The following is a 27,207-nucleotide window of genomic DNA, read 5'->3' on the forward strand; positions in this document are numbered from 1 at the left end:
CGGATTGTTAACTGCCAGAGGCATTCATATAACACGTTTCTGGGTAAGATCTAAGTTTAAGGGAAGAATTGTCTTGCTTTTCGTGTAAACTATACATACTTTTCTCCTAAATTTCCCAATATCTACCTTTAATTCCCTTTTTATTAATACTGGTCCTGAAGTTTGTTACTCTAGAAAGCTTAGAAAGTGGAATATTATATAAATCTGGAAAGTAGAGCTCCAAAAATTTCACATTGTACATATTTTCGCCTAGTATACTTGAAAAAAAAAACCTAGAGCTGTAACCCTCACAACGCTTCCATCAGCACGACATCACTTGTTTAAGCAAAAGTAAGGAGTATATGATCTACTGGGCGATTTCTAAAAGAAAAAGAAGTTCTCCAAATATTCCCTTTTCTTTTTCCAGTGATGCAGGGCTTACTGTTAAATTACTTTAAGTGGGGTTGGTGGAACAACCTTAAAAGAAATACTAGCTGGAGATATTTAGTTACTTACATAACACTTTCAAGAGGAATAAAAATCCGTTTTGAACTCATCCACAGGGGCATGGATTTTCTTGCATATGATTTTATCTTAAGGCATACGACTGCTTTCTGACTCTGGATGAAAATGAAACCGTCTGAGGATCAATTAATTTTGTAAACTGCTATACTAAGTTACTAGGTAATTGGTTCTAAATCAAATGAATCCTCTCTTTGGATTACAATTTCTAATGATTTTTGTTTAAATTTCCTTGACAACCGTCGCAAGCATCCATATAAATAATTTCGAGTCTAGTCTCGGGTTTATATTGAAAATTCTCTTGCTAGTAAGCAATTTATACTTTTCATGTAAATTTCCAATATCTACCTTCAATTCACTTTTTATCAATTCTGGACATGCAGTTTGCATATTCGAGACAACCTGACATGACATTGCCGACCTAAGTATAAATATACCAAGTGATTCTTATAAGAAAAAGGAGTTTTGATCAGTTCTACCACATAATTTCTTTAATTTTGGGAAAGATGGAACTGGACAATACATTACAGGTTATCACTAAATTGGATCACTTATCCCAAAGAGAAGCTTCGTAAAGTATATGATGATGGTTAAATGTTATAATCTTACCTATGTTAATGCCAAGACTTCAGTTAGTTGACTTTAAATATCTGTTAAAACATGTTTATCGAGTTGTTGAATGAGTTGCTCAATGAACCAATAAATCAAGGTTCTAAGTTTGCTTTACTTTGAATAATAAAAACGCCAATTTAACAAATAAGTAAAAACTCGACAAATTATTCTTTTTAATTAATTTTTATTTAAATGCTTCATATTTCTTAGGGGTTTATGTGATTCGAAGTGCTTACTAACTACAAATATTTCTCATTTATGTGATTTGTTTAATTTAACATTATCTTTTACTCGGCAAACACGCAGTATTACTTGCCATGTTCGTATTTAACTTTTTTTTTTTAATGAATTTTTGTTAAAATTTTGTTTCTGGAAGAGTCAAGTCTTGCGAGAAAACCTTCAGTGCGCGCACGTTGTGTGCTTCTTGCTTATCATCTTTCTAAGTAAGCGTTAATTTTATTAAGCGCAGCTCCTTTTAAGAAGTCTTTTACTTTCATTATATTTTTTAATTTATTATATAATGATTTACGCGTTTAGCTTTGCTTTCTGCTTTTGCGTTTATGACTTCTTTTCGGTTAAGTTATAAAGTTGCTTGGCAATCACCGACAACTCCACATCGATCGGCTTCGTGTCGTCATACAACGAGGGTGCCTCGCATAGAATCATGAATGTGCCAACCAGGGATGCGATCATGAAGAGCCATAAAAAGAGACGATCCAGTACCATGGCAACAAAACCCCAATCTTGATCTTCCTGTAAAGCAAAAGGGAAGTGATAGGTGTTACTGCGATAGAAGTTTTAGAGATGAAATTTTATTTTGGTATTATAGTATTAAGGGCTTGAGTTTGGTTTTGGAAATGTGCTTATACTTTTTGATTGTTATGTGTATTAAGTGTAAGTATATAATTAGTAGTACAAATTATACTTCCTAAGTGGCGCAAGATTTTCTACAGAGAAATTTCAAGACAAAGCACAAAACGACTGTATCATTCTCGGAGTACGACTTTTTCAATTTACTCCTACTTGTGTTCTTCCTACTTCCAAAAATCTTGCCACAAATTTCGCGACTTTTTGCTCAATTGACTTCAAAGCTCTAAGTGAGCTTGATTTTCTCAACGAATGGTGACATTTGATTTTAGCTAATGGCTTAAATGTCTGTTACAGAGGAGGTCCTATAGTTAATTTGTATTTATCTATTTTTATATAGCTAGGAAATATTGTGTCCTTTATTTTGCAGTAATTTTAGGAACCAATTTCCAACTTGGGTAGCTGAAGTTAAAATATATACATACATTAGGCATTAAATGAAAGTATAAATTTCACAGACGTTCTCTCAATGCAGTTTTATTAAAATAAAAATTTAATAATTCATATATAAATATTGCATTTACATAGGTATTTAAGTAACAAATTATAAATTAATATATCTTTTTCCGGAATAGAAAGAAAAAAGTGTGTTTCACTTTAAAAAAGGACGCTTAGCTTAAACAAAAGTGGTGAAATAAAAGTATAAATTTTGATAAAATCAAAAATGTTTAAGGTAATAATATAATCTCCGAAAAAAAGTTTCAGATCGGATTACTATAGCATATAGCTTCCATACAAACTGAACACATAATTACTAACAGAAATGCACCTGTGATACGACGACATTGACATAGTTCAGCAAATTAAAAGACAGCGGCTATACTGGCTAGGTCATGTTGTCCGGATGGACGAAAACACTCCAGCTCTGAAAGTATTCGACGCAGCAGAGGAAGAGGAAGACCTCCACTCCGTTGGAAGGGCCAAGTGGAGAAGGACCTGTCTTCACTTGGAATATCTAATTGGCGCCACGTAGCGAAAAGAAGAAACGACTGGCGCGTGGTTGTTAACTCGGCTATAATCGAAGAAGAAGGATGCATAATGGAAGGGTATTTAGCTTCGGTGCAACTGAAGTTAACGTTTTTTCTTGTTTTATCTCAAAATGTGGTTGGCAAACTCTAGTCCTTTTTTCCTATTCGATTTGGAAAACATAGGACCTTTTTTGCGACATAGTTTTTAAAACCAGACGTTTGTGTTGTTTTTGTTGTTGTTGGTAGTTTGCTTTGCATTATAGAAATTCAAACACCCAACCCAAAACTTTCGATCAACACCCGCGATAAAACTTCAGGCTTTTCAGGAGCTATTTTTCGTACAAGTCGCTCAGCGTGTATAAAAATTTTGGACTTTGGACTTCCAGCGTATTGAGTCTTGCATGTCTTGAAATATTCAAAAATCTTTCTTGCCTCTCCTAACGAATTTTAATATTTTTCACATATTTTTTGATGCGTTACTCCCCTCTTCCCATCTTCTACAATTAAGATCCGATTCTCTTCAGTTTTTCGTATTTTTTACTAAGAACAGAAATTCCGTTACATCTTTACAGAAATTCCTTTAATAAATATAAATCTGTAGTAAAACTCAGTTGGCAAAGGTGCTCCGAAGCCGAAAAAGCCCACCTCAAAATCAATTTTATGTTGTTTTCTATAGTTTTCTTCGATTATCGAGGTGTGATTCACTCCGTATTCCTTCCGACCGGTCAAACTGTGAACAACAAATTATATTCGAGTATTATGCTTCGTTTGCCAGAAATTATTTGTAATAAGTAAGGGAGGGCCGCTTGCAAATTGTAAGAATCAAAACCAGGGAAATACTTTAAAGTGTAAAACCAATCATGTAGAGTAAAGTCAGCCGTCAGCATCTATCTACTTTAGTCAAAAAGATACACTGTTATGCGTAAAACAAGCTCCTTCAATTTCATTGAGATAACTCAAATATTGGCTGATATATTCGTCATAAAGTTACCTGGAATTTCGAATCTTTATATTAAGTATATATAAGTCCGACTCAACATATTTTTGACATGCAGACATTGACCGACATTTGCGAACAAAAGTTAACTATAGGTACTGGAGCCCACATACTCGGTACCTAGGGTCTTGAACAGTTTAGCTTGGATTTGAACAATTTTTTGTCATAGGGTTGCACACACTAAAGTCAAAGTTTAATTTCATAATATTAATTGCTTCTTAGACTTAACAAGTAAAAGAATCAAATGGAATTTAAAATTTTGCTATATGGGAAGTAGATGTGCTTGTTGTCCGATTTGGTCCATTTTTACAATGTGATATAAGAATGTAAGAAGAATGCCACGTAATAAATTTTGTCGAAATCGGTTGGTCGAATCCCAAGATATGGGATTTAGCCAAACTGTGGGCGGTGCCATGCCCATCGTCTAATTTTCACACCGGCTCCATTAAAGCTTTCTAATATAATTTCGGTTCGGTTTTTAACAGTACTATTATATGGGGCGTGAGCGGGTTTATCATCCGATTCCATTCATTTTCACACTGTCGGTAGAAGCTTTTATCAGATCTGTACTCAGAAAATTTAGTTGTTGTAGCTTAAGTGATTTAGGAACACACATACCAAGTTTCATCCAGATATGACAATTTTAGGCGACCTCAAAGGACCGCTCCGAGGAAAGCGTTTTGAGCCCATTGAAAGATTAAACATGAAACGCTACCCGCACGGAAGGCTGTTTCGAACATTGGTAAAAACGTTGGCACAAGTCTATTGGGACCAAGGGGAATTACTTTGGTTTCGAAGAATAAATTAAAAATTTTAAAAATATAAGCAAAGTTTTACTATTTTTTGCTCAGAGGTACATTTTGATAGGGATAACGGTTTGTCTGTTGAAATCATGCTTAGAGTTTTTTCTCTCTAATTTGTTGAAAAAATGGAAAACAAGAAAAGAGGTGAAAAGAACACAGAGTCACACAACCAACATTATTAACTAGAACACATACACCAAATTAACAAGCAGCTGAATCAGGAACAAAGAACATTCTCCTAACAACAGTCTTTTTCAACTACACTTTCTTAATTATCCGCTGGACAAACACTGAGTAAACCACAATGATTTTCAATTAATTTGAAAAACATATTCCTCTACCGCTATCTCTCAAACTCTACTAAATAACCCACTCAAAAGAGAATTGGTTACAAAAGCACATTTGCTTTATCGCGTAAACTTTTTAGACTACTCATGGCAAACTTTTCACTGTCTTTTCGCGCGAAGTCTGCGATTGAATTGCGTCTTCTCATAATCCAGGGATTTGCAGAAGTTATCAGCAGAATGCTAGCGGCCGTTCATCTTTCAATCATCGAAATCAATTGCCAAATGATCGATGTAAACCGCAAAAGTTGGTTATCGCTTGTTGTTATTGTTGTGTGGTAGCGATTGACCCGCTTTATTGCTTTTGCGAGGGAAAAAGTCACTGTAGTCATCAGTGGTTGTTGTTGTTGCTGCAAAAGAAGCGCCACAGCTAAAGCATTGTGGGTTGATGGCCCTCATAAGTGCATACTTCTGTCTGTTGCTGTGTGGGCAGACACATACACGCACCCGCACACACACATACGAATACATATGTGTTTAGCGAATATTTATTCTCTTGACTGTAACAGCACAACATTGCCGAAATCCACTTTTAATTACTTTTGTGCAATTGACTGCCAGCGACCAACCGAACAGCAACAACAGCAACAACAACAACAACAAATCCACCAACTCTGACCAAAGAAACCGCTACAATCGGTGGCTCGGATTTTTTGTTTGTTTTGTTTTATTTTTATTGGTGAATTGGCGGTTATTTACTGTCGCTGTTGCTGCAGCCGCCAACATATTTATTTTTGTTTGTTTCGATTTGTTGTTGCATATCTGACTGACATGTGCAGAAGTTCAATCAACATCAAACGGACGCGATGCGGCAAGGCTTAACTTTGTTGCCGCTTCGCTTGTTGGCGGCTCAGCATATGAGTGTCCGTGTGAGTGTGTGTGACTTTGACTTATAACCTTATGCGTTGTTGTGTTTTATATGAGATAAATCCACGCTTATTTGAAGGATTGCTGACAGTTCTAAATGAAAGTTATTGACGACTTGCGACTAAATCGTTCCGTTCTTCTACTCGTTCCGTCAACTGACGAATTGATTTTAAGGGAGATCTCTGTAATAATTGAGTTATTGGGAAAATACGAAACGTTGTACGTATGGATTGTGCTTTGATAATTTTAATTTGGGCTTTACTAATATGGTATCCTAAAACTTATTCTTTAATACAAAAAAGCCTTAGATGAGTTAGGCAATGGACATTGCTTGAGTTCCGAAAGACAGATGGATCTACGCCTATTGCCTTTAGTGAATGTCCTATCATGAGATCAGAACACCTTTAACCGAATGCAAAGTTGGCAGTGTAAACTATTGACCGAGTGGCCAGGAAGCCTAACTTAAAGCTTTTCTGGGACTAAAAAAAAAACAAAAATATTTTCACGTGTTCCTTATTATCGCCTTAAAAATACGCTTTCGGTGAATTTTTGTTTCTTTTCTCGGGTTCGGCTTAGTTTTGTAGCCCCATTTTTTGGATTGTTGGGTAGTTTCGCCGTCATATTCATAAACCTACGTCGCGTCCCCAGTAAGGCTATTTGGATGAATGTATGGTCCGTTTAAAGTTTTACGCATCTCTTTAGCGACCTCTCATTGCTGTCGTTTTTGCAAAAGATTCAGATGATTGGGTCTAGGTTTAGCAGTAACACGTTATATCCAAAACATTAACCAAAATGTATTGTGTTGATCTATAAGAGGTGTTTAGATCCACTGCTTCCTTTAATGATGATGATGAACCACTCTCGAGAAAAGTTGTCCGTAACTTCACAGTATTTATTGAATGCTTTCTGCGCTTCGTACATTTGAGTTTGTGCAATATTTCCAAGGATTCTGTTGCCATGATTCAGTTGAAAAAAAAAGACTCTTTTTGCGCTCTTGGCAAATCTCAGTCGAACGCGATCTTTATGACCTTCTTGGATCCCTACTTTGCCAAAATATATATCGGACCATTGTATGTAGAAAGTTAGATAATAAATGAGATTTGTACCGCGATCTAAGGCCTTTTACGCCCTTCCCTCTATAACAGCGATTCACCTAGCCCCAGCACAGTGATAAATTCCAGTATTCTGCTGGATGCTATTGAAACGATTTGATTCCTGTTTAGAAACATTAATCCAAAGAAAAGAAGAACTCGAACTCTAAATTAGCTAAACATTTAGTAATCAATACAAATTTGCACATTAGGATTATTTGCCGCCAGCTCGGTGAAATGTCGGAATGTATGCGCTCCTAAGTCTTAACCTTCCGAACGCGGGATAGTAAAAAAAAAGTGTTGAGTTATTTCTACCTTATCTTCTTCCAAACAGCTTCTGCAGATGGTATTTGGTAGGAGTCCCAGCCTTATTGCGTGGACGCCAATAAGGTAGTGTTTCGTTAAAAGCCCTAAAATTAGCGAGAAAGCAAGCAGATCACTAGATCTCTTGATCGATTTTGGGCCATACAGCTTTTGCGACAGTGCATTTACCGATGGCTTCCGCGAAACCCAGCTATTAAGTAGTAGAAACCAAGAGGATACGGGAGCATTCCATTCTACTGATAGCGATTCTAGGGTTCCTTTTCTTACTAGCTCAAAAGCTTTACAATTTACTGCGATTCCGCTATGGCCTGCCGCCCGTACCAGTCTTATCGCAAAGATAATCGATGCTATTGATAGCGAGGTTAAACACTCTTTGCCCAGCCCTAAACGCACTGTTAATGAGTTTAAGGCTAGATCACCGCTCGTTATCTGAGTGGGTGATCGTTTCTCTGAAGCAGGCTGCACTCCGGAGCAGTAAATATACTGCTACCTTAATGGCCGCAATCTCGGCCTGGAAGGCACTGCAATAGTCAGGTAGTCTGAAGCTGGAGTTGATAGAGAGCTCCTGACAGTAAATTCCTCCACCAACTTTGTTCCCAAGCTTTGACTCATTAGTAAAGAAGCTCACTGCCCCTCTCCTCCAACGGTTTCTTCTCACCCACAACTCCCTCGCTAGTATATGGGTGGAGAAGGAGCCGCCAATGTTCTTTTTGGCGACTCCAAGATCCAAGTGTTCCGGTATGAAGTCAAAGTGAGTGAGGATTTCCGAGTGTTCACCTTCCGACGATATCTACGGGCAATATTTGATGACATTAAGTGACATGGTTGGAGTGGGTCTTAGTACGCCACACAAGCTGATGAGCGAGATGATGCTCACGAGATTCTTTGCAAGTGTGGTATTTTCCAGAGCCTTTCAACATAAAGACTTCTGATAGAGTTGGTTATTTGAAATTTTGAAAACTTTAACGAGAAAAGTAGGTTTCGGTTGTAGATCTGTTTATATTTTAGACTTATAGAAAATCTTGAGGTCCCGTGTTATCGAATTATCTTGAATGCTTCACGTAAACGGCAAATTTTTGTGCTTTATTAGTTTCTTTTGTAGGTTGTTTGGTAGCAACTTTAGTTTAATTTTTGAAGTACTTTTCGATTTTACTATTACCACATAAGAAATGATAAATTCATAATCCACAAAATATTCGAAGCTATAATGATACCCATAATGATGGTGGTCACTAAACCTCATTATAATTATTAATGTAAGCTTTCAAGCTTTTAGGAAGCTAAACTGTTTATCGCCGCTAGACAAGAAGCTGGAAAGGAAACTCGATTATGTAGGCATATTTGTGCCTCTAAATATAATATGTGAATCACTGGGCAAAGAGCAAATGGCAAGCGCAATGAACCGGGTAATGTCGGTATTGAAATATGTGCTATTAGTTAAAGTGGGAGCAAAATGTTGAGTTTTTAACACAAGTTGCAAAACGGAAAAGTTAAACAATTACAACAAAAACGATACCAGAAAATACAAGTAAATACAGAATGGACCAAAACAAAAACAAATTTGTATCAATATTTGCAGCACAGCGCTGTATTGATTACTGTGAGTAATGACTGTACACAATCGAGCGTGAAATTAAAATTTTTTAAATAATAGCGAAATTTACCGAAAACCGCATCTGCAGTATTCTGTGCATAAACATCACTATATGCATTGACTTATATAGTGAAAGTTTAAAAATTAAGAAAGCTATATACACATACTATACGAAGTGAATACTTAGGCATTATTCCGAATTTTGGTAAGATCTAAAAATTCATTATTATTATTTCATTGTGTCTTTGGTAAAAAGCTAAACTAACAGACTATTAACTCGTTTAGACACGGACTTCGGTTGAACTCTCTGAACTCTGTGACTACGTTGGAAACCTGAACATATTTAGACCCTAGCCCGCCTTAAAATACATTCTTCTGGCATCATAATATAGATGTAGGATATGAAATGAGTCACACTTTATTCTAAGCAATTTTAAAAGCACTAGGTATTTCAAAAAGGCCTGTGATAACTATTGCTTTGGACTTTTTACTGAGATAACCTTGACTCCATGATTGTGACTACCTTCCGGGAGTTGGATAGGGAATTTGAGTGGATGCGAAGATGAGAGGAAAGAAAAAGAGCATGTGACAACCGTTACGTTGGTTACTGAGATAACTTTGGATGTGTGTACAGTGGAGTTGAGTGCATAAGAAGATGAAAGCAAAGAAAAGTCGGTAACGATTTCAAAATCAAGGTCTATATGGTAATACTCAATACCCAGCCGGAAGAGAAAATGTAAGGACTGCAATCTCAATTAAAGCACTTATCCCCCTTGTATGTGATATATAGATTTTCGAACTTCCATGTGACTTTATTTGTTTTTCTTAAAACGGTGCACTGTTGTTGTAAGAATGAACAAAATCGGGTGATACCTCGCCTTAGACCCCATATACCTAACATGCTTTATGTACCTGTTGGTGCTTTCCTGGCTTTAATCCTTGCCAATTGCAAGAGTATGAAACGTTCGGTTATTCCCGAACTTAGCGCCTCCTTACTTCTTTTGTTTTATTTTTGTTTTTTGTATTAGGCTTTATTTAAATATTTGTTGACCAAATGCATGGAATGACGTCCAGATTTATTGATTCCTGCTATATCCTACTATCGCAAAGGAATTCGAAACAGGAAGAGATTTAAAGGTCTTGAATTTACCATGCATTAATCCTTGGTATAGAATATTGACAAATGAAAGAGGAAATATGTGATTGACTAGAGCAGGAGGGTAGGAGCGCAGATATTGCAGGGTTAAAAAAAGGTTAACTTGTTTTAGAAGCTATTTTGAGTCACATTAGAGGTAAATATTTTATCCAAGGTCTGTGAATCTCTAAGAGAAGATGATACGTGCTCGCGAAGAAATCATTAGGGTTTGAATGAGATCGCATATGAAAGGAGTATAATCGTATTGTTTATGACGCCTTTACAAAGTTGTGTCGTGGTTGAAAAAAGCAAATGAGGAAGTATGGAAATCTAATTGATTTGTTTGTATAAATTCAACAGAGCTGATATGATCTTTTGATTCAACCAATGCGGACACTTTCAAAAGTCTCTGAATCTGTAAGCCGAAAACTCTTTATGATAGACATAGCTGTATATCTGTGCAGTCATAGATTTTACTTAAATACATGTTTTCAATAGTCTGCGGCATTCATCACTCCTGATATAAATAAGAAATGATTCAAATGGAATCATATATTTAAAAAATATATTTGCATACGGATGTAATACATAAACTTTTAATAGCAATGCGAGTATATATAGCATAATATACAGTACATATAGTATGTATTCACTTACCGCATTGAATTCATCCTGTCGCTGCATGTGGTGCTGTATGAACATTACATTGTGAATGGCCTTTTCCAGTTCGAATGGATATTTTTTGCGCTGCGCCACATCGCTGAGTGAATCGTCTAGGCCGGAGAGTACCGACGGTAAGCCATTGTAACCACTGAGCGTACTTAAGCCGCCACCCAAAGCGCCTACCAGACCGCTGAAGCTGTTGCCCCGAATCAAAAAGAAGCAAAGTGGAAGAGGACACAGACACAAACAGAATGATAAGTAAAATCCTTATATGTATGTAAAGAAGTATTAAATAGGTAAACTGCAAACTCTGTCAATAAAATCAATTACCGATTGGTTGCGCTAGTGGCATGTAGTCCATTGCAACCGCCACCGCCTAAGCCGGCCATACGCCCCTGCATGCGTCGCAACGAATCCGGACTGGAACTGCCTGAGTTCATTTGCATCTCATCCATGAGCGCCTTGCCGAATTTAGTCTTACTAAATTTGGTGCCATAATTAATTTTACTAGCCGCTAAATCGCGTAGCAAATCTTTTGGCACACGCATTAGCAATAATTTCGGCAGCCGTTTAATGAAGAAGGCGCGCACCCACGGTGCCATCTTATGTGTGCTCGGCTTGCGGTAATGTATATTGAGTATGATAATCGTGATGACGACACTCAGCCCCACCAAAAGCATAGTGAAGAGTAGATATTTGCCAAGCAGCGGTAAGGCCAGCGATGTAGACGGTATAATTTCCGAAATTAGCAGGAAGAACATTGTCTGCGATAGTAGAATGCTTATGCAGAGCGCGATTTTCTCACCAGAATCGGCGGGTAAGTAGAATACGAGCACGGATAAGTAGGAGATACCGACGCAAGGTATAATGAGATTGACGGTATAGAAGAGTGTCTTACGACGCAGTGTAATGTTGAAGAAAATATCTGCAAGTATTTTACAAGTTTTGTTATTAAAATCATGAAAAAGAATACTAAGAGAGACAAAAGTGCGTTTTCATAATTTAACCTAACTAACCTAAAATTTGAGTGGTAAGTAAGAGTATAGGTTAGATTTATAAGTGCGCTTAAAGGATCTTAAGAAATAGTGGTGAATTACAGAATCACATAGAGGACGCTATGGGTTTTTTTCACCCAATCACCCGTTTACCACCACCAGGGGCGTGGCAAGCCGCTAGACTTCATCATGGTCGATTTTGCGCTGCACACAGTTGTCAACCTTTTTGTGACATCCAACGGCCGGAGTATGTAAGCTAGATGTGTCGAACAATATTGGAGCATTGAGCATAGTTGGACTCTACTTTATAAGAGACACCAATTGCTTGAAGAAGTGAGTAGCAATCAACAAAACACAACACAGCTGGAGCGGGTGTCTTGCAACTAGTGGACTCTATGGACTGAGACATACACAAGTAGAAATACAGTTCATAAAACGCGTTAATGAAGTGATTTCTGGAAGTGGTTATCTCCGAGGAAAATGTTCAATTTTGGAGCCTTAGAAACCCCATTACTTCGGTTGGGAAAGCAAGCGGTTAGCTTTAAGAGAGATGTTGGAAGTGTCTGAGATCATCAAAAATCCAAAGATAGAAAGAGTGAAGATAAAGTACCCAATATTTTCAATGTCTAGGAAGTGTAACTCTGCTAAGAATAAAATGGAAAGTTCTCGAAAGCAATCTGGGATGAAACTCATTTGAAGGGTTATCGAATATACAGTACATAGACGTATAATATGAAGTTGGAAAAATAAGAAAAATTGGCGGTTTTAATAAATTAATTCCGGCAATTGCGATGTAAAAGTTCGTCAATGTTCTAGCAGGCCAGTTGTCGAAGTCAGACCGTTATGTAAGCAAATTGAACAAAACCCGTTTAAAACCACCTAAGCCTGGACACAACACGAGGTTCGTATATGCGATACGACTTAAGGCATAAAGAGAACGTTAAGGGGATGCGTTCATTTTCTACCTGAGGAGATTCCTCAAAAGTTGGTCACTAAGGCAGGATTGACGGTCTGGACCTTCAGACTTTGTTATGAGTTTGGTACGATTGGCTCCTGTCTATGTCTATCTACTATCACCTGCACCTGCTGAATAGCCTTGCGGAAAGAAACCAGGTACACCTGATCTCTACAACCTGAAAAGGTTCAAAATCGTAATAAACCTCCCCATGAGCAAACTTAGGCTATTTGTCGCATGGTATACTGGCCACTGTAAGCTAAATAGGCATCTTCTCAGCATGGGCCTATCAGCTTGCGCCAACTGCCGTTTCTGCGACAGGGAGCCCGAAACTCCGGAGCATCTGATGATCGACTGCACAGCAGTCTGTAGACGCAGAGCTAAGGCCCTTGGAGTGTTGTTTCCGGATAGGGATCGCATTGCCTCGCTAGCGTCAAGTAGTAGTCTACTGGACCTCATTAATGGGCTGAGTCTAAGCGAGTCAATGTGAGTAAGGAGAGGGCACAATAGACCAAAGGTCGCAGTGCATTCCTCATCATTATTCATTCATTCATTATTCTTCACCTGCACTGCCACGACAAAAGTCTTATTTTGGACATGTAATTTCAAATATTGACCGTTTGAATTAAGCAATTGCTTAGATTGCTTACGGTACGGCCAGCTTAGAAGAGAAATTATATTGTATTAGGACAACGCAAGACCGCACACATCGATAGTGACTCACCAGAAGCTTCCACAGCTTGGTTACGAGGTTATATATGAATTCAGCTTATATTTCATTCTGAGGCGAAGTGATTACTACATACTTATCTATGGCAAATGATTTGCTGAGCCTGAGCCAGAGAGATTGATGGGTGCCTCTTCTTATTTAAACGGAGTATGGCACTGACCTTCTAAGTAAGTTGGACATTCGGGAGGAAAATTTTCAAAAATTTGGAAATATCTTATATAATATTTTTGTTGGATGAATAGGTACATTAGTCAAAGACTGAAATATATAAAAGCTGACAAAGTCCGATAAATTTAACAAAATAATGGGATCAAACTATAAAAAGTTCTGATATAGTATTTAAATGCGAGCAGGTTGGACTCGTTACGTGATCGTTAAAAAAATTGTATAATGTGCAACTGTAAATGGTTGATTGAAAAGGAAGGCGCATTAGTGCCGGACTACTGGCGGCAGCAATTAGGCCCTCATAACCCCGTTTACGTACCGGGTGGTCCTGCAACTCATGGAATCGTGGAATATGTCTTTTCTCATCCGGCTGAAGACTGAGCATTCGTATAGATAATATAATCCTTACTCTCCGGTCACCCTTGCATTTTACCGAATCTATGTTTCCTACTTTCTGAAGTTATGATCTTAAGGTTAGGTGCCCTTTAATAACCAATACGATGTTACTAAGCTTCTTTTTGCCCAGCAGTAGGAGCTTTTTAGTCTGTCCACCATCAACACTCCCCCAATGCAAGTTTATGGTGTACCCTTTGTTGCTTGTGGTCCAAGAATGGATATGTTTCTCTATGATAGGGTCCATTGTTTCAAAAAAATCTTGAATCCGCTGAAAGGCCTGGGACAGCTTAGCGGAATTGTGTCTTCTGCCTTTTCATTTCCTTCAATATGACCAGGTACCTAGATGATATTAAGCGAGTACCTACTGAGTTTAGTTATATTCTCTTATTATATATTGATGTACACACCGCTTATGTGGTTATATCCTGCTTGCATAAAATAACGCAATAATTCTTAGTATTGGATCTATGGATAGCCTTAATTGCCACTTGGCTCTCCACAAGAAGGTTTATGAACTTGTTGGTTAGAGCAGCAGCCCACTTGGCACCTACTGTTGTACCCACAAGTTCGACCTCAAAGACTGAATTGTAGTCATATAGTTTGCAGCTGCCTTATGTGTATATATTACTACAAAAGAAGCCTGCTCTTGTTCCTCTTGCATCGGTAAATAATTTGAATTTCATATTGTCTCCTATTGCAAATAAGATTTCTCTAATAATCGCACAAGAAGATGCTTTTCTCTCAGTGTAGTACATGAAAAATTACCACATCTCAACAACGATTACAAAATCTAGGCATTGAAAAAACCAACTAGAGACTCATAAACAATTTATACCGTACCGCTGGAAATTACATTCCAAAGGCAGGCTGTTTGACAGGCGTGTATTATTGAAAACCAAAGCGAAGGGAGCAAGCAACGCAAATAAAGGAATGAAAAAGGTGAAAGTACAAAGAAAAAATATTAAGAAATAAAACAATAGGTATACGAAATGTACGCTACCGTTAATCGGTTTAGCTTTAGCCGAATTGAATTTTGAAATGAAATGAAATAATCAACGAGAGACTCATAAATCTTGGCTGCCGCCTTTGCCGCCTGTGATTGCTGCCTTTGTACTATAATTTCTGCACATATTTGTATTTTTTGCTTTGGTTTTGGTTTTTGTTGCGTTTTGCTTATTTTTGTTGTATTTGTTATTATCCTTATTTCTGATTTATGATGTGTTAGACTTTTGAGGCTTATAAATTGCAAGCGCTTGCTATGTGCTATGTTGCTTTTGTCGGCAGCGCTTATGTGTGCGTAAATGCTGCTTACATACATACATATATCTGCAGTAGTAGTGTGGAGTGTGTGCCTTTGCTGGTGTGCGTGCTGGGCGCGTTTTGGCCATGTTGACAGTTTGATTACACTTTGCATGCAAAATAATAAAGTCTTAGACAGCCATGCGTTGTAGCGTACTGGGAGTATTTGTCAGCAGACACCACTCCCATACTTTCACATACATACACATATAAAGACACAGTTATATGAAATAAATGCATATATCCTCTCATTTGTGCTCTAAAAGCTGTCACACACGCCCTGCATATGTGCGTGTGGTTATGTTTGCATGTGTGTGTTCAACTGTATAGAAATATTTAAAAGTTTCATAAATGTTTTAGGACATTGTTATAGAATTTTACTGTTAATTTAACATTTCGGTTCTTTGAAATGGAAAATGCTGCGCAAAATTCCTACAGGACTCCGTATTTATCAGCACACACACACGCATGTACATGCGCATTTTTCCATATAATCCAATTGGAATATCTGCATATAAGTAATTGGTGTGTATACAAACACACACTCATACAAACAGCAGTTTGCTGATATTTATTTGTCTGCAAAATCGAAAATTCCCCATAGTATCTTGCTCGATTTCAATTCATAGCGCAGTGCCGTTGTAGGCTTTTTGTGTTGGTTTGGGACTTGAAAGACCGAACACGTTGCCGAGTATACTCTCAAGCCAACAAAAGCACAATAAATTAAGTTAAATACTGAAAAATGAATTAATTTCGGGATTAAGGCAAAATAACCATGCCTCGGTTAGGAGATAAATGTGTGGAAATTAAGTGGCTACAGTCGGACTATTTGATAAAGAATTGATTAGAGTAATGATTACATTATTATTGCACTCAAAGTGTGTAAAAAAAGGAAGAAAAAGGAACTGCAGTTGAATATGGAATTTTATGATAGCAGTATTTCCACATGTGTATACTTATTGTGCCGTTGACAGTTGGTGATTACAAGTAATATACAGAAATATGAGGATATACCCGAAAATTGGTTCGTAGTACATACTTCAGAAAAATGCCTATGTCAGTATTATAGGTCAAAACAGCGCGTTGATCAGCGCCAAAAATAATTCCTATTTTTTGCAAGTATTATTTGCTTTCATAGATGGAAGTTACACCTTTGCTCACCACCTTGCTCGGTTTCGAAGCCGATCTGAAGCCTCTGTCGTGTTGGTGGTCCGGCATGCGGAGTGCGCTGAATTGAATTTTAAATTTCTACCTGCCTTTAGGTTTAAACCACAGCCACCACGGGAAGTTCGACTAACTGCTCCCAGTGCTACCAGATTTAATTCTCCGGTCGGACCAGGTAGCTTTTGCTACGTCCAGTTGAGCTTCCATAAAACCCAATGACTGCTGACATTTGCCGCTTGAACTGCAAATGTCTTTTCATTAAAAGTAATCATATTCAAAGTCTGTAATATCAGTTGAAGCTGTGTTTTGCTGAAATTTCGAGGTAAGCCAAAAACACAGATATAATGCATATTAGATTTTAGTCTTCTCTTACGACGTGCATACTTTACCGCGGGCAAATTCTATCTCCCGCCAGCTGGAGGAGTAAATTTGACGGTCGGTTAATTAGCTTGTGAATTTTTTTATTTTGAGTGAAGTAAAAAATCGTCGAAAAACGGTCGCATTGGAAGTAAAAGAAAGTGAAGAAATGAATTGAGCATTAAATTGTCTTAACATTCTTCGTAGCCTCTAGATCTGGCCCCAGCGACTATTTGCTGTTTTCAGATCTCCAAAAAATGTTCGCTGGGAAAAAATTTTCGCCGAATAAAGAAATTGTCGTCAAAACTGAGACCTTTTAGGGTCCCTTGAAGGGAACTACATATGCTGAAAAAAAAGTTAGCTTAAAAATGTTTTTAAAATGGTAAGCCGGGGTCTTTTCAATTGGCCTCTTATAAAACCAAAAATATACTTATTATGCATTATCTGCTTGGTAATTCTTGTGTTTTTTGTTGATATTTTTGTACCATAGTCCCCCTTCCGAGACATTAAGGTACATTCTTTTAACAACACAAACGTCGTTATAACGCCTAAACCAATAAGCATGATATGGGATACTTTTTGAATTTCTTTTTTTGAATAGATTGACGTGATCTCGCGTTTTTCCCTTGAAAAAGCAGAACCCTATGTAACTTGCTCTCTTTTGTCTTTTCCTTTTCCTTCTCTCTCTTATTTTTGTTGTTCTTATGGCACAGAATATTTCTCTAACAATTAGAAGGAATTTTGTCGAGCTTTGCTTTATATTAATTCGAGGTCGTAGTTTTGGAAATATGAGAGCGTCAGAATTTTTTTAGACACTATTCCATAAGTGAAAAACTTTTCTGGTTTCTCGGCGAAAACTGCGACAAGTAATTTTCACAGGCTTCTCTTGAAGCCAACTTTACTCCATTACGGGAGTTCTGCCTTGACCGAAACAAATAATAGTCCGATGGTGCAAGGTCGAGGCTATATGGTGGATGCATCAAAATTTCCCAGCCAAGCTATCGCAGTTTTTGCCGAGTCATAAAAACGTATGTGGTCTAGCGTTGGTCTGATGGAAGACGAAGCCCTTTGTGCTGATCTATTCTGGACCTTTTTTTCGATTGCTTACTTCAATCTTATCATCGTTCGACCAGGCTGGAATAGCTCGTGGTGGATGATTTTTTTCCAATCCCACTAATCACTCAGAATAACCTTTCGAGACGTCATTCCTTGCTTTGGACATGCGCACATTGTTGTCGTTCCCTATTACCGTTAGCATAAGAAATCGTTCGATTTCATTTTGTTTCAGCAAAGAATATTAGTTTGGTCCATTAAATTTTTCACAGACAAGACATCGAGCTTCTTTTTGTAGGCAGGCTTTTTTAAATGGTTCAAAACCGTTTGATGATGAATGTTAAGTTCCTAACCGATGTCATGGCTGCTTATATGACGGTGCTGGTCAATCTTTTCCATAATTTCATCGACTTTTTCAACCATAGGTCGACCAAAGCGAGGTACATATTTCACATCGAAATTTCCAGAACGGAAGCGAGCGAATCATTGTTGGGTTACACGAACTGATACAGTGTCGCGTCCGTAAGCTTCACAAATGTCATTGGGAACTTACGTGGCATTCTTCCCATTTTTATAAAAAAAATTAAAAATAAGGGCGAATTTTTTCAGTATTTTCATGCATTTTTAAACAGCTGTTTTCAACTTCTGCGAATTTAGTTTTTTAACTTAAATGAAGCCTAAAATCTCACCTTTTCAATGTCATACCACAGACACAATGTGATTGGTAGCACTGGAGATATACAACTGAAACGCCATCTACCGAAAAAATACGAAAATATTTTTCGACTACACAATAATAATTTGGATTTCTTACTTCACCCTGAAGTAAAGATTTTTAGCAAATACCGAAGCCGCCGTTTTGTCAAAAATCTAAATTTTGATTAGTTAAAAAGTTATTATTAGTTATTATTATCAGCATTTATCTTTTTTATAGTTTTTGGGTTATTTTGATTTGAAATAATTTTGAGCAGGAAAATCTTTCTTACAGACACTCATATTTTTTCAAAGGTCTTCTTGGAGATTAGCTACGGGATCATAGGAATTCAAAAGTTTTAAGAACGAACTACTGATTAGCGAAGTACATTAAATTTTGTAAAGGTTCTTAGCTGAATTGAGAAAAATCTCTAAAACTACAAAATATGGATATTTTTATTCTTCCTAGAATTTCGAAGAGCCTTTACAATAAAGTTCAGTTCTGTCATTTACCAACTGACATTCCAAGAACGTTTAACATATTTATTGTATATTTTTTTAATTACCTGGATATGGTTCAGCACAGCATGGATAGTATTTCTCATGCCGTTCTGCTGGTACACCTAAAATATCCCATTCCACGCTGGGATAGTACTCACGCAAATCTATACCGATCTCGACTTTATTGTCCTTATCGTTTCGCTGATTAATGTGCTTTAAATCAATCTAAAGAAGAGAATTTTAGACAAAATATTATAAAACATTTATTTTCTATTTATTTTCTGAAAAAAAGCTTAGACAGTTATAAACTTTATTTGTAAAAAATATTTTTATAATCTATTTTTATTTGAGAATCTTGTGAAATTATAGCAATTTAGTATTCACATCTTACCTGATCACCATCATAGGTCCACGAACCGAACTTCATGAAGCATGTTTGCTGATCGAACGGAAAATAGCGAACATCGATTTCGCACGATGACTTGAAAATGGCCGGCGGCGTCCAAACAACTTTACCGGTGTAATGGAGAATAGCTTTTGTCATGGTTGTGACGACATATTCGCCGTCAGCGCTGTAGAAAAAATAATAAGTAGACGTTTGAAAAATTTTGACATTAATGAATAAGCGATCGAATTTGGATTTGGAAATAAAACTTTGCAACACCAAATTATCAAATCATTTATTTCAGTTGATAACAAAATTACACCTGTTTTCTGGGCCTAGCTTTTATAGCAATTTCAGGATGGACCCAATCACCTTAGAAGTTTATGTGCTAGGACGAACAGTCAGCCAGTATATAGAACTTTTCTATAGCCTTCAAGTTCAGACATTTCAGCTGGAGAGCTTTTAATGCAGTAATAGTTGATCAGTCGAAATAGTCGAAAGAAGTTTTAGTATTAGGCGTCATGGCTGGTGCTGGTAGTTACCTCGTGTGATTATTCACATGTGACGGTGAAATTCAATAGATCTATTTTTACAGCAAATTTATTCAAACTTGGTAAATCCAGTAATCGTTGGGACATTTGAAATTAAAGTAATTGAATAAATGCTGACTAGGATTGTGGCTATACTTATTTTACTATATACTTGACTTTCAAAATGTTGTAAAATTATTCAAATTAAACATTAAATTTGACTTCGTGAAGGTTAGAAATTTGAACTATTTCATTTCCCTTTTCGGTTGGTTTAGAATTTCGTTTGAATATGAAAGCGAAAAGTGTGTTCAAGTGGAATAATTAAAAAATGAAAAGCAGTAATTGCTATTTGTGATTGCTTTGCTTAACAGGGTGGTATGAAATCTGAGTCAAAAAATGTTTTTAATATGAAAACATATTCCATAAAATATTGAGAAAATTGCTATTATTTAAAAGGAAAAAATAAGTTCATTTCAGAGTTTTTACTACTGTTGGCAATAAACAGTAAGATTTTTTAATTTCAATTTTGCATGAATACTCATTTATTGAAATAATTTTTTTTTGGGTTGGTGTAGCTGTCAGTGACATTTGACATCAAACTAATCATTAGTGTTTAGTATATGCATGTCTTTCTGAAGTACATTAGGATAATTTTAAGATGAGTAAAACTTTTAACAAAGAAATCTCCTTAAACTTTGTGTGCGGAATCAAATGTCTGGTGCCGAAATATTCAGAATGTTGGGAAAGACTTTTTATATTATTTGTCGTGAGACAGAGATTTTATTTGGCACAAATTATTCAACAAAAAATATCGGAAAAATCAGTGCAAACCATCTTGATAGATAATTTGGGTCTGAGAAATAAATAACTAACGATTGTTTCTAAAAACACTAAATTTTTTCGAAAAACAGCGGCGCATTGACGTCAGTGAAGCAATGCTTTCCGACTACAAGGATGTCAATAAACATTACCATTACCAGCGATAAGCATTGGATCTATGCTTACAACCTGGAAGAAGTGATCAATCGGCCGAATATCATGGCAAAGGTGTGCCGAAGCCGAAAAAACCACGTCAAAGCAGGTTGAAAATTACGGCTATGTTGACAGTTTTCTTTGTTTATGAAGACGTGGTACACTCTGAATTTCTTCCGATCGGTCAAACAGTTAACAAGGAATACTATTTGAGTTTTGTCATTTGCGCAATGCTTTTCGTGAAAATAAGTCGTAATTATGGGCCGACAACTCTTGGTTTTTGCACCACGGTAGCACCGTCGCATACTGCATGGATTCTTCGTGAGTTTTTTGTAAAATTTTCAACCAATATCGTGCCGCAACCCCGTTTGATTTATGTATCTCCGCGTGACTTTTGGCTATTCAACGAACTCAAAAGATCGCTCCGCGGAAACCGTTTTGAGTCAATTGAAGACGTACTGAAGGCTATTCTGAAAATTCACTTTAACAACTGTTTCAAGGATGGGAAAAAACTTTGACAGAAGTGTAATGGGGCCAAGTAGGATTACAAAGCTCCAAACCAGTGAAAAGCTTTCACACTCTTCCTATAAATATACTATATGTATACCTCTGCATGGCTTATTGACATACCAGACTAACTTAACCTAATTCAACCTTCCTGTAAAGAGTATAACGATTCCGTTGATTCCTTGATTACTAAAGCATGTTGTCTTCTCCATGAGTAACATGATATGCTGGGTACAAAGATTTTCAAGTCTCTTCCTCTTGGCCATCGCTTGATTTTTGGGTTTAAACTAAATAATAATTTACTGAGATGGAGTCGATGAAGGTTTTAATGGCTCCACTGTAGCAGCAGTCAGTGCTTGTCGGAAATTAGTTGCGTCCGTAGTCTGGTCGGAGTATTGCTTGATGTCGTCGACGTAGTTGAAGCAGCCCAGTAAGAACAGCTTGGAGAGGAATTCATAATGCTGCTTAACTGGGAGTATATGGGTCCTTGTATGCAGCTGTTCGATGGGAGACATCAAGAGGCGTCTCGTCGTAGTGCGGAGTGCGGTGTTCTGACAAGTTTAGAGTTTCCTCGTCTGCGTTCGACTGCAACCAGGCGACCATATTAATGTCGCGTAGTTAAGGACCGCCATCCGATTACCTTGCATGTTGTCAAACGTCTTTGTCCTTTCCCCATGTGAGGATTTTATTGCAGTCGTGTGAGGAGTGAAGAAGCACAGACGTTCGAAAGTCACACCTAAAATTTTAGGATTATTGATGGTTTATTGTGACTATGGTCGGTGTGCATTTAGCGGGGGGAGTGTTAAGTTCCGCACAGCGAGGAAACGAGAAAGGTCGGAGAGATAAATTTTTGCCAGATTTTAAATTTCTTCGTAATTACTGTTGATAACTGTGTCTTCCTTATCTATGCAAACGAGAGGTTATTTTTTATTTTCTCTGTGATGTATTTTTCACTTCGATTTCAGTAGTAACGATGAATTATGGACCAAGCTATCATAGTAAGATATTTTAGTAATTCCTCATTTTAGCACCCTTTGTTGTGTTTTATCAAGATTAAATATTTGCATTTGCACACTCTCAAATCAATTCTACTCTATTCAAGACTTACTTATTATAGAGCACTATATCGGGCAGCCAAATATGCTCGGATGGCACATACAACTCGGTAACACCGCCATATTCCGAGGGATCCCATTTGAATTTGTGATCCTGCCATTCGTGTTCGAGCCAAACGTTCGTCGTTAAGATTTGATCTTTCAAATTCTGCAAAGAAACAAAAATTAATTTAGTTATTTTTTTTTTATACTGTAAGTTAAATATCGACACAATGATTGCATAAAATGACTGCACGCCAAAGCAAGGTGAGCGATGGCGGTGGCGGCGTTAAAAAATATGAAAAACTAAAGTTGATTGAAAAGGCTACAAACACTTGAACATTGTGTAAAATGGTAAAATGGCTGCAGGCATTCCAAGAAACCCGATGGCAATCTCACTGAATTGCCAACTGTGCTGTTGAACGCCTGCAAGCGCCTGATTGTATGCTTTGATTTTTGCACATTTTTTGCTTTGCTTCATTTTGCATTCACCATTTCATTGCTATTTCTATTTTGATGTGCTTCATAGTATATATGTGTGTGTGAGTGAGTGTGTGTGCTGATTTTCTTTCGCTATAATTGCTGACCTTTTGTTTCAAAGGGCGCGCTTTTAATTTCGCCCGCATGTCCTTTTCCATTCATTATTGTGCAAATGAAAAGTCTAATTTCTTGACTATAAAATTTATTTCCTCGTGCAACTGAAGAGAAATGTGTACCAACCATTTTTACAATTCCTTTCCAGCCAACACTTTTGCATAGTAATTGCCTTGCCTTTTAGGTATACAGTGCTTGTGTGTGTGTGTGTCTGTTTGTGGCTGTGTCTGTCGGCTAGTTGAGTTGATTGTTTGTACCGGTGTGTAAGTGTGTGTGTGTGTGTCTATTTGACACCATCAAATTGCTGTTGAATTGGCACTTTTTCATGTCCTTTGTTGGCAATAAAAGGGTCAGACGTTGATATTATTTCGGCGCTAGTGGTGAATGAGCTGATTGACTTAAAGGTGTAAGGCAAGTTTTTAGCGCACCTTTGTGATTGCCCAGCGATGTGGTTGGGGTTGCAGCTGTGCGCGTTGAAATTGGTGTCAGCAGAGAAATGTACCCAATTTAATTTTGAAATTACTGATAATCAGATAGGCAGAGCGGCAGGCAACCGGAGCACACCAGTTACTTAGATTTTGAATACAATTAAAGGCGCCAGTGTTTCTATGTATGCGTGCCAAATGATAGTGGCTTCAATATGTTAAAAACTGTATGTATTAAAATGAAATTTTTAAAATGTTATTGAAAAAGATTTCAATGGGTCAACTGCAGTAATTAATTTGCGTTGGTATAGCGACATTTGTTGATAAAAAGTATGATGTTCACAACAAAACAGTAGAAAATCATTGGCAGTAGTTCCGAAATCTGTGTTATTTTATAGCGTAAAGGCTAAGTCCTGTTTACTTTGGAATGCACGTTGTAGAAAGCCGTTGCCGAAAATGTTGTTTCCGATCTTTAAATGATAGCATTGGCAGTAGTTCCCAAATCTATGTTAGTTTTTTTTTTTTTTTTTTTTTTTTTTTTTTTTTTTTTTTTTTTTTTTTTTTTTTTTTTTTTTTTTTTTTTTTTTTTTTTTTTTTTTTTTGGTGGCGCCATCTGTGTATATGTCGACTGGTGCGGTAGAACCTGCTATTTTTATCGATTGTCCGGTGAGAATTTTGTGACATTTCAGAGATTATAAGTGAAGTTATTGCGTTTTAAGTGTCAGTATGTTTGCGTTATCGCTGCGAAAGTGAGCTTCGAACAAAGAGCCAACATTAAATTTTGTTTTAAAATTGGAAAAACTTTTACCGAAACACTTCAATTGATGAAACAAGTTTATGGCGATGATTTTCTATTCCGTAGGAGAGTGAGGACATAAATGACGATGAACATGTGGGACAATAAAATCCGTGATCACCAAAAATTTCATCAAAACTGTGCGTGAATTCGTCAAAAATTTGCCGAAATTAGCATTGAAATTTATGGAAATGGAATTGAACATCTCCAAAACATCGATTTATCGCTATTTGACCGAACATTTGTGCTAACGAAAGATGTGTGCACGATTTGTTCCGCACAAATTGACTGACGACCAAAAATTGCTCTCATCTATCGACGCTTGTGACCGATTATTTGACCAAAAATCATATTTAACCATTAACCACTCCCCGTATTCMCCGGATATGGCACCGTGCGACTTCTTCCTTTTCGCATTTGGCCATGAAAGAAAAGCGTTATGCAGACGTAGAGGTCATTTAAAAGGCTAGCATCGGCATTCTGGCGGCCATACCGGCCAACGAGCTAAAACACTCGTTCGACATGCTTTTGGACCGTGCAAAAAACTGTTTGAACCACAAGGAAACTATTTTGCATAATATAAATAGATTTTGCCGAAAAAACCATTTGTTCTGTTTTTTTAAGTCCTAGTTACTTTGGCACATACCTTGTAGAATAGATTAGTGGTCCGTCAGTCCGGGTCATGGAAGAGAATCCAAGAAAACAGTCAACATAACCTTTATTTTTGGTCTGCCTTGACGTGGTTTTTTCGTCTTCGGCTCACTTTTACCACGATATTCGGCCAATAGATTGTCTGTTCCCGAGCCGTAAGCATGGATACAAGACTCATCGCCAGTAAAAATACGCTTCATAACAACCTGATAGTCAGAAGTCATTGTTTCACAAACATTAACGCGAAGCTGTTTTTCGAAAAAAATGAGTGGTTTTGGAACCAGTCGTACCTTAATTTTTTTTAAGCATAATAATAATCTTTCAAAATGGTTTTCGGTGATCTTTCCGATACTCTAACGATGTCAGTAAGATCTCTGTATTTCTTTGATGTTCTTTTTGAATTCAGAAAGACAAGCGTTTACTAAACACTTGTGATTATTTGGTCGTGACATTTGATACAGCTGTCACTGACAGTCATAAAAACCTAGAAGAAAAATATTCCGACGAATGAGTTTTCGCGCGAAATTAAGAGGTCTTACTATTTTTTGCTCAATTACTATATTATATAAAACAATACACCAGCTCTGCCCAACTACCCTACCTTCTCTAAATATAGACAATATGTACAAGAACACCAGAAAAAAATAAACAATGAAACACCGAATTAAAAAAGGTGTCTTGATGGTGCATAAGTCAAAGCATTGCTAAAATTAATAAGTTTACTCGAGTGCCAATCAAATAAGTGTGAAGAAAAATAGAGGGAGTTTTAATAACATGGGAAAGGGACTCCATTAGGAATAGTTCACAGCAAGTAACATTCATTCAATTGTTTAATAAAGTAGACATTCGTATGTTATCTATCGAAAAAATTTTATAAAGTAATGTTTGAAATTGTGAAGATGAACGAAGTAATAGAATCTATTTCCCTCTCAACCACTAATGAAATCTATGTCGTAACCGCATTAACGGATGGAAGAGAGATAGTCTTGGTACGTACCGTCCATTTTACAGGAATACCTGATACAAGTAGGATCGATTTTTATAGCCTTCAGATCAATATATTGGAATTGGATGAAAATATATATGCTTATTATCCAGTGCTTATCAATACAGCGATATTTATTATTATGCCATTGTTTTTCTGCTCAAGTTCCAATTATTCCTAGACTAAACAATGGGTAGTTAGAATATTTTAAAGAAATTTCTGTTTGCGAGAGTTCGACTTTATCTTTTATTCTTCATTCTGCACCAATGTAGCCTAATATTGTGATTAAATATGATACTTTTCTGTTTAAAGAAACTATCTTAAATACTTATGAAAATACACTTCCTGAAGATTAAAGAATTAAACATATATCAATGTAACAAACTTGCTCTACCCCTCCACCCAGTAATACTTACCAAATCGATCAGCTGTGATAAGCGTAGACCGAGTTTTACCAAAACCGTGTCCGTATTATTGCTAACAGGTCGTATGAGTCGATTATAGTTGCTGAGCAAGTCATCGTAGAGCCGTTTGGCATCTGGATTCGCGTGCACTTGGACAACGCTTTCGCAGAGCAATAGCAACACAATTAAAAGGCAAATAAATTTGCAATTTAGCCAAAAAATGGCTAAATTGCGTAATGACGACATTTTCTACAATTTCTTTATTTTATATGTACACTCGTTTAGTTGCATTTCTTGAGGGGTGAAAAAAAAAAGTTTTCGCGCTTAAATGTAGGCAACGATTGATTGTTACACAAAAAGCAATTCAGTGCATATTTACGGACGCTTATCGGATGTTGTCGCATGCACAGGCATATTAGATTTGCTATGGAGACGGTTGTGATGGCGGTTAACGTTTTTTTTTCACTACACCCGCCTTACGCTTTTCTTCGTGTTTTTTGTTTTTTGTTTTCTTACGATTTCTTCTTTTGTTACGTTTTACTTATTTTGTTGCTTTGGTTTTTGTGTTGGCTTTTAGTACACTTTGCTGTGACGTCCAAACAGACAAGTACTAAAAGTCCCTTTTGACACAAGCTGGGTGTAGAAACGTCAGCAAATCGAACAGCTGGATGAATACAAACGGCTCATGGAGTGACAGCGCTTAACTGTTGCTGAGAGTTTATCGCGCTGAGAGCGTGTGCTCGTGTCTAGTGTGCACCGCACGATTGGGCGTGCTCGGCGTGAGCGGTAT

The 27,207-nt window shown here is 37.0% G+C and overlaps 1 protein-coding gene across 1 annotated transcript; it reads right to left on the reverse strand.

Annotated features, from left to right (window-relative positions):
• Positions 1-1,317: 1,317 nt before the first annotated feature.
• Positions 1,318-26,663, reverse strand: LOC108975167 (acetylcholine receptor subunit alpha-like 2). The gene is made up of 7 exons (XM_018943492.1): positions 26,430-26,663; positions 22,577-22,731; positions 19,466-19,646; positions 19,140-19,299; positions 11,097-11,691; positions 10,761-10,962; positions 1,318-1,866 (listed from the first exon to the last, which is right to left on the reverse strand). The coding sequence occupies exons 1-7, from the start codon at positions 26,661-26,663 to the stop codon at positions 1,672-1,674; spliced, it is 1,722 nt and encodes a 573-aa protein (XP_018799037.1). The 3' UTR covers positions 1,318-1,671.
• Between the last annotated feature and the right edge of the window lie 544 nt (positions 26,664-27,207).

Source organism: Bactrocera latifrons, unplaced genomic scaffold (assembly GCF_001853355.1).
Source record: "Bactrocera latifrons isolate USDA-ARS-PBARC rearing strain unplaced genomic scaffold, ASM185335v1 scaffold_62, whole genome shotgun sequence".
Classification (NCBI taxonomy): Eukaryota; Metazoa; Arthropoda; class Insecta; order Diptera; family Tephritidae; genus Bactrocera; species Bactrocera latifrons.

What these genes read in the sequence shown, in the direction of transcription:
- LOC108975167 (XM_018943492.1), bottom strand. Translation starts at nt 26,663, where the DNA reads ATGTCGTCATTACGCAATTTAGCCATTTTTTGGCTAAATTGCAAATTT. An exon ending in GCCACTAGCGCAACCAATCG is followed by an intron (nt 10,963 to 11,096) that starts GTAATTGATTTT and finishes TCGGGGCAACAG; the next exon opens with CTTCAGCGGTCTGGTAGGCG. An exon ending in GACAGGATGAATTCAATGCG is followed by an intron (nt 1,867 to 10,760) that starts GTAAGTGAATAC and finishes TTTGCTTTACAG; the next exon opens with GAAGATCAAGATTGGGGTTT.